The 9120-nt window shown below is 32.3% G+C and overlaps 1 protein-coding gene across 1 annotated transcript in view; it reads right to left on the bottom strand.

Moving 5' to 3' along the window:
- The window catches only part of LOC130896333 (frequenin-1), a 240036-nt gene that overhangs the window by 61038 nt on the left and 169878 nt on the right, over nucleotides 1-9120 (bottom strand). Inside the window, exon 5 of the mRNA XM_057804342.1 lies at nucleotides 6949-7027. Within this exon, the coding sequence (XP_057660325.1) occupies nucleotides 6949-7027 (79 nt within the window). The remainder of the gene's footprint in view (nucleotides 1-6948; nucleotides 7028-9120) is intronic.

Below are 9120 nucleotides of genomic sequence, written 5' to 3'. Positions count from 1 at the left end.
GCTTAAAAATTGATTCTTCGACAGTAAATGAAATAACATCAAATCATTTAGAGATAAACATTTATGTAATAGTGTTAATGACACCGTTAATTTAGTCAGTAGTACGCAAAGTTTTGGAAATTAGTTAGAGACTTATTCAAGAAGAGAAATGTGGTACCTGAAGCTCCAGGACAACCAAGACGTCAAAAAGAAAATCATTTGAAAAACAGACTTCGGAGGAAAGTACATGCGCTCTTCGTTAGAAATGGTTTCCGACAGTTAAAAATGTTCATGCCACAGTTAAAGATGATAAGGATTATCCTGAACTGAGTCGAAGCACACTATGGAGACCTACAAAAGAGATAGATGGAAAAATCATTCCAGAAAGTTTATTTCAATGAAAAGAAGCAATATTGGAGTACGGAGAAGAAGAGTTGGAGAGGAAATGGGGAACCAAAGAAGAAATATCGTTTTTCAAGATGAAACGAGGAACAATCACCAAATAAATTTTGAAACTGTTACAAGTCGAAGACAGACATTTTAGAAAAATTCATAGACTAGCTTAAATTTGACATTAGAAAAAGGGCACAGAGTTCATATCAGCCGTTTTTAGCGGTTTTTTTAAGGTGGATGACCGATATTTGAATATACTAGTACCGGTGACCACCACGATGTCTTGAAAGGATAGTTACAAATGATAGATTTTCTACATCAGACCTGTATCATATATTTTACTCGGTTTTTTAGTTTTTTTAGTTTTTACTCGGAACGTTCAGAAAAAGTCCTCACAACCGAATGATTGAAAAAATATCCTTAGAATTGGCTTTATTCAAAAAATATCAAGTACCTCTTAGTTCAGTGATAACAAACTGTATTCCTCTTGTTCCTTTCATAGAGAGACTTTGAAAAAATATGGAATTGATGGAATCATGGAATAACATCATTGCGAACTAAATCCGATTGAATTGGTGTGGACAACAATTGAAGGAAAAGTTCTATAATTTCTATAATTTCTACTAAATTATTTTATTTAAACAGTTGTTTTTGAAGTAGTGTGAATCATGGAAACTTGAAAGAGACAGCCAATCATACGATCAACGAAGAAAAGAAAATGTGGAAGATGCTTAATATTACTGATCAAATGATCTAGCTATTCATTATAAATATTGGTTGCCACAGTTCATCTTCTGATACTATTTGGATTTGTAAGAAGTTCTACTTAGGTATACTAGTTTCTACATTGAAATTACTATTTATGTACGTAACGTGGTTACAAGTTAAAGTTCGAATGCTTATACTTATTTAATTTTAGAAAACATTTTATTCTCTTAAAAATCATTTTTCATCATTTGAAAATGTGAAACGCTACTAAATATTTTCATTTTTATTCTGTACACTTAAAAAATTAGAATGTAGATTTTCCTAGAGTAGATCCGAACCCGAGATCTGCAGTTTGAAAGCAAGGAGCATTAACTTTGAGCTGATAGCGTCATTCAATGTGTTAGTCGTATATATGGGTAATTCCGTTCTAACTGTGATATTCAATGTCCTGTATTGTTTTTTTGTACTAGTCATTAATTAATAATCAATTAATAAAAATTTTGTGTTAATTGAATAATTCTTAAGATATTTAAACATTATTTTTATACAATATAACTTGCCACTTAAAGAAAACTTATACTACATTCCTAGAATTTACCGATAAATTATTAATTTTTTTTGTCGTAACAAATGATTTAAACTAATTACCTTATAAATTCTAATGTTTATGATCAAACTGAGGAAAATTGATGCACTTGTTGTTTAATATCTTAAGTTACCATGTCAGTACCGTGGATAAATGAGTCAGTACCGTGGAACTCAAAATCCGACATTTGTGTCTTGCTCGTGATACTTTGAAGTTGTAGTAAATTCCTCTTAGAGTTTTATTTTTACAGTAAAATAGATGAATAATATGCATAAAAAAGTTAGAAAAGTTAAATTTTAAAATCTTGAAATTTTGAATACAAAAAATCACAGTTAGAACGGAATCACCCATATGCTTTTTAACAATTATACAATATAAATTCGACTTAAGCCTGTCAACATTATTGCGAGCTTAGATTTTTTAGTGTTTCAATATTTTATGTTGAATATGTTGAAAAATCAACTTAAAGTGGTTATAGGAAATGAAATTTACTTTTCTTTAGCATCACCAAAATTTAGAGAAGCCCCAAAAGTTGCCTCGTTAGATTTATTGCCGGAAAAATCAAGAAAGTAGATAGCGTATGAATTTTCAACTGGCAAAAACATATTAGTAATAACTATAAATAAATACCAACCTCTCGTAATATTATATACCGTAAATTATTATGGCGATATAAATATATTGTATGAAACATCTGTTGTAATAATAGTTTTTCTAATAATGTAATAAAAGTTTCAAATGAAAAACAAAAATGTTTAGTAGTTGTGGATGAAGTATAGTATTCTACTCGCGTATAATATGTTATTATTCAATCGGTGATTTATGCTACTCGGTAGCAGTAGTAAACTTCACCTCGTGAATAATATATTCGTGAATAATTTTACAATTGCAACATTAATAACGCATCAAAAATTGCAATTAAATGAAATATTCGACAAAAGCAAGTACAAAAATCTCGCGTTTAACAAGTAATTTACTCGTTAAGCGTCTTGCCTAATTTATAAAATTTCGTAAACGGACCGAATCCATTTTTTCATAGGTATTGATAAAGGGTAAGTGCAATTTGGAAGGTTTTTTAAAATCTTGGAAATTACCAAAGATATTCAAGTATATTTAATGACGGCCAATGGATTTTTTCTATGTATCACAGCATTATTTTCACATCATCTCCCGTCCCGAAACATTCTGTTTGTACCATTAGCAAAAAGTGACTTTATTGTTCAAGTATTGTATCATTAACAAATAATAATCTACAGTAATTTCAGTTTACATCTCGCGTATGTTATCCAATTTTCGAATATCCAAATCGAAAAATTTTCCCCAACATGTTTTGTTATTAACAAGTGAACATAATTGGATTCATAACGATTAATCTTCCTAATTTTGACGTTACAAGTAGCAGAAACTCCAACATTTTCAAAAGTATCTAATAAAGAAACGGCGTGATTTACGACTCCCGACTCAACAAAAATCTTGACGTAAATCGAGGATATGGAATCAAAGCGGAAGAGGCGAAATGATCTCTTTTCCTGTTGCTATCCTCTTATGTACCTTATATATAAAATTAATTCAGAAGTGTTCCTTTAAGACTGGGTTTATTTTTGTTAAAATACAATCAATTTAATTCCCCTTTGTATCATTCATGGGCGTCTTGGAGGCTAAAAAGAGAAGGAAAAAGGATTTTTTCATATAAATTTCGTTTAGTAATTATCTAATATGAGTAATTGTTTTTTTTTTATTACTATTATAGTGGAGTTTGGTTGAGTTGGAATTTTTATAATGAACACACTATTTATGATACAACTATACCAATTCTCACAATTACACTGCTCGACGCACGTTTCGATTACCAAGCTATCGTCTTCAGCGACTTAGGTTTAACAGTGTGCTTAATGTATAGAGCTTAATGTCCCACAATAAATATAAATTTCTTGACATCTTTCACTGTAAATTTTTCTCGTTTTTTACATTAGATAATGTTCATAGCTGTACATAGACAACTAGTTCGATTGAATTAACTAGTTGCACATTTCACAGGTGGCATTTTTGTGAAAAGAAATTCTGTTATAGGTTTGGAAATGAGTGGAATTTATTAAGAGATACGATTATTCACTTTAGAAAAGATTATAACGTATCACAAACATATGGACAGTGTTTTAAAACGCCAATTTAGGTTCCCAAAACCTCTGCTTCTCGTGTTATATTTTCTATAAATCAAAAATAAATTTTTTCTTATAGTATTTCAACGTAGAATAAGATGGCTACTCAGAATTAAGCTATCTTCAATCGATAAGTAGATATTAAAAGGGTTCATAATCGCATTCTTATGAGATCTGAGGAAAGATATACGTAGGTTTATCCACAAGATTTTGTTATGATGAAGCTAGAATGCTGGATTCGTCTAAAATTTCAGTGCTACTACATATTTACTTATATCGTGATGGACCCTACATCAATAACTACCCCATTTAAAAACGTACTGAAGCTTGGTTACATTGCCTTTTGTTAGAAACGAGAAAAGTTTTCCGTTCGGAATTTTATGGTAAAATGAACTTTGGAGTCCGATTTGGATCAGAACAGCAGGGTAAAGAAGATATAATTTGACTTTTTCGACTCCTACGCTTCTACAAATCATCGAGTACTGAAATTTTGTTAACTGGGAAGACACAATCGAAGATAGAGCTTTCAGCTTTGTTGCCTCTTGTTGGCCATAGAACAAGCTTTTTTAAAATATCGGATGCATCCCTATTCCCAGATTTCCCAATCTTATTCTTAGAAGCAGCATCAAGCTCATCTAAGTGTGAAGTTCGACTTGTGATTTCAAAAGCTTTTCCTTTCCTCGGGTAAAGATTTATTTTTTAGTCGAATTGTGATTTGTGATATAATCATCCTTTCTTTTTGATATAAAGTGAGTGTGACTGTGATAGCTTTCTTTCCATAATATTTTCACTTCTCTCAAAAAATTTTCATCTTTGGACATTAAATCAAAACTAACTTTCTCCTCGCCATATCCCTGAGAGATCATGTGTTTATTTTTTGAACCTCGAACAATTCTGGTATGGAATGGTATAGTATGGAACGGATTACAACATTGAACAAAAAAGACCCAATTACTCCAATGTATAGCAAATTATGGTTCGGAAATCAATTGTAACTTATTTGAGGACAGTTGGTTGTAAAAAATATTTTTGAAGGTCATGGTACCCCCTAAAAAATATATACTTCTGAGTATGGTATGAAGCTAGTTCTGTGGATTTGGATACTAATTATAACTGCCTCAAGGATTAATTAAAAATTATGAATTTAAAGACAATAAACCCATCATTTAACATTACTAGTAGATGTCATGTCTCGTAGATTGAAAAAACGCACACACTTGCTAAAATATTATCTAGAAATAACGTAAAATTTTTATATTTAGTTAGTGGGAGTCAAAGCTAAGTTTAGTTTGCGTATAAACTTTTGCTCGTCTTCCTTTCACTTCCTCTGTTGGTGGTAACCCTCTACCTGTTATTTGCACGTGTTTTGGTTCCAATATTGACTTTTGGTCACAATCATTAGGATTCTGGAACACTGTAGACAAGTATCTCAATATTTTCTGTTAGATCAGGTGAATATGAAAAAAATCTAGATTCCAGGGTGAACTTTCTAGAACCATTCTTCAAATTTATACTGAATGGACTACTGACGCTACTACTACACTATCACTCCCAATTACACGTATTTCAATAACCAAACTATCATCTTCAGAGACTGCTTACATTCAGTTAGTCATTTTTCAAGTAATTGATGACGGACGATCGTATTGAGTGAGTTGATGTGATGCAAAAGCCTGTAAAGTTCAGTTTGACTACCCGTGGGGTGTTGCTTTGTGTATTGTAGCAACGGAATGTAATGATATTTGGAAATATAGCCAAACAGTCGATCCAGTCCTACTGTTAACGTTTAAACTAGTTCTTCAATGGAATTTTGAAACTACTCGATAACTAGCAAAATCTTAAAGACGTTCATTAAAAAAATAAGAATCGAAAAACACTTTGGAGAAGATCATGTATTTATATTAAGTTATCGAAACTTAATTAAAACAATGAGAAAAGAAAAAAAATAGCAAAATAGTTGGAAATTCCAAAAAAAATGTTAAAAAACCTGCACAATTACAAGAAAGTAGAAGATTCGATTTTTCAACAATCGGATTCTAAAGTTAAACAATAGGAGAAACAAAAAAATAGCAAAATCGTTGGAAATACCGAAAAAAAAAATATTAAAAAATCGGCAAAATTACAAGAACGTAGAAGATTCGATATTTCAACAATCGGATTCTAAAGTTAAACAATAAGACAAACAAAAAAAATAGCAAAGTAGTTGGAAATTCCGAAAGAAAAAATTGTTAAGAAACCGGGGCACAATTACAAGAGCGTAGAAGATTCGATTTTTTAACAATCGAATGCTAAAGTAACTTATATAATATTTCGGGCTCTAATTGAAGTTTGTACACGATTTCTCATGCTTCGGATCACGTCAATTTAAGTTGTTTGACATCATTAGAAGCTGAATTTCTTCATTTAAACCTCCATAAATAGTCCCAGATGTGATCGATCTTATATGAGTTGATTGAACTTGCTATAAGAAGTCTCTTACTATGCGCATAGTGTGGGGGCGTTATTGTGTATAAAATTGAAGTTTTCGCCTATTAATATCTCGTATCGATATGCAGGTAGCCAAGGATCCACATATGCCATCTCATACCATTACAAATCCCTTAAAATATGACACAAGTCTTGTAAAATTTGCTCAATTGAAACGTTCCCCTCAATAAAATCATATTTTTCTCAAGAAATTCACGAAAAAACGGCTCTTTTTACTAAATGAAACTTGACTCCACCAATTCTTCCAATATCGGTGCTCTCGAGTTTTTATCTTGCTATACGATGAGCTACCTCGATTTTTGGGGCCTTTATCGGCAGGTAAGAGTTCAAATTAATTTCTTAAAGACGACTTCTAACTGTCCTTTCACACATGCTAACATTACGGATGTATTAAACAATTTCGGGTATAAACACCTGTTTGACGACGATTTCTTAAACTAAGGCGCTAGTTGCCCTAACAAGCCTTCATTTTTATCAAAATAGTTGAAATAGGAGTAGGGTGTAGATGAAAAAATCTGCTATGAAAGTATTGACACTCGAACAAAACTCACTTACTACCAGAAAATATTCGAAAAAAAAAGAAATATTTGCGTTTATCTCATTTATATTGGAATCAACCAAACTGAAACTACTTACAATGTAACTTTTCATCCAAATTTCCTCTAGACGTTACTGAAAGAGCTCTAATGAACTCCTCAAATTCAATGGAACCATCCTGAAACAAGAGAAAATATATTATATTTTATCCGGCGATTCAAATTAACAAGAAAAATGAATACATTCTAGCATGGAGAAAGTCGTTAACCAGCAAATCTTAAGATATCTTTAGTTTAATAGCATTATTACCGTTTCTGTAACCATAGATCAACCGGGGACCTCCTGACCTATGTCAGAGCAATCGCACTGGACAAAAAATAGGGTCTGGATAGGATTTGGGATGAGAACCTACTAAATAAATTAAGATCGTACGGTATGTCGTTCTCACTTATATACTGGCTTAGTTTTCTCAAAGACCAAGGTCGCTTGACACACCTCAGAAAGGTTTTTGGTCAACGCTGGTGTTCCCTTGTCACCTACTCTCTTTCTTCTGTGCATCTACTAGACAAAAGTGCTAACTAAATCTATAGTTTCACCGATGATAGTACACTGGTGTCGTCGTTCGAATCAACTGCCCCAATAAACTCTACTAACACCCAAATCTGAACGCAGCAAACAGATCACCACCATCAACACAGTTTAATTCAGAAAAGACCTAGGACCCTATTTTTACAAAGAAGGCTGGCATTGCAGGTCAGGATTTGATCCTATCCTATCCACTTTGATACCGAGATGTGACTGCCCCAAATTTTAGCTCCTACTGAAGGCAATATCTTCTTCAATAGGTTCAGGCTTGACAGTTTCAAGCATGAGTCTATAACTCAGCTTTGAGGGTTGATACAACGATGTCTTCTTGCAAGCCAATAGAATGTGTGCCAAGGCTCAGTACTTGGCACCACTTTGTTTCTTATGCTTCACATTAGTGGTAAAATATTTGTATATTTGTATACGGCACCAATTTCTCTTGGAGCAACCCTTAAATCATGGTGCAATACTAATCTTCTGTGTCTCAACGTTTCAAAAACTGAAATTTTATTATATAAAAATACATTGCAGCCTTTTTTATTAAATAACACCACCCTTGACGTTGTTGAATATGTAAAATTCTTGAAGCTTGTTATGGACAATTCCTTGAAACTGAAGTTACATATTGCCACCTTATCTGAAAAATTAAGTTTCTTCTGCTTTGCACTGAGATCAGTTTCCAAAGAACTGAACTTGATCACCTCCTTAACAGTTTATTCTGCCCCTATTGAGTCGCATCTCCGATAATCCTTTCCCTTCTGGTGTAGGTGTGGTACGACTCAATTTGAGCGAATCTTAGACTACTTGGAGAGCTGTTAGATATTTACTCAGACTAAACAGCAGGGCTCACTGCAGGGACATCTTGAAAAGATTGAAAATTCTGACTCTTACTTATTCATCGTTTAATCCGTTCGTAAGTATACTTCTCTAATTTCAGAATAATTGCACGGCTATCCACTTAGGAACGCGGAAATCCACGTTCACAATTAGTTAAGGGCTCAATATTTTACAAAGCAAAAAATGCACAATCATTTGTCAATTGAAATTAAATCGATATCATCTTTTCCCGCATTCCGGAATAATTTGAGGGCATAGTTACTGGAAAGTGCCCTCTACTCTTTAAGCGACTTTCTAATAATAATATTTAATTCTGGACATGCTGCATATTGGTTTAGTGTTTGCTATGGACCTATATATGACTATTACCTATAATTTTCTTACTCATTATGTTTTTCTCCTGCATATCGAAATTTTATTTTATTCGTATCTTTATTTAGTTATTTTTGTGTTCGTTTTTCAGTTTTTACAAGCTTTTGTCTACAAATTGTAGCATTTCGCTCTCACTGAGGTTAAAAATGTGTCATGCTTAATGTTTCGATTTATTAACAGGTCAGGAGTTACAAGAGTTGAAGTTTGACAGGTATTATCGGTACAATTATCATATTTTTGAGGAAATAAATAAACATAGTAATTATACAATTTATTTATTCATGACAATGTCATATCCTTATTTGCGTATTTAGAGTGAAACTCATTATTATTCATGAGAATATTCCCTAAATGGACGTTCGACTGACTTTATCTATTCATAACAAACAAAATCTGATCATGTCCATGTTCCTATACTGTTATTATTATTATCATTTACTCAGTTATTGCATATTGAAATACTCCACACCAATTTCC

This window comes from Diorhabda carinulata, chromosome 7 (genome assembly GCF_026250575.1).
Source record: "Diorhabda carinulata isolate Delta chromosome 7, icDioCari1.1, whole genome shotgun sequence".
Lineage (NCBI taxonomy): Eukaryota > Metazoa > Arthropoda > Insecta > Coleoptera > Chrysomelidae > Diorhabda > Diorhabda carinulata.
Note: the sequence above shows the minus strand (reverse complement) of the source record. Positions and strands in the feature narration are given on the sequence as shown.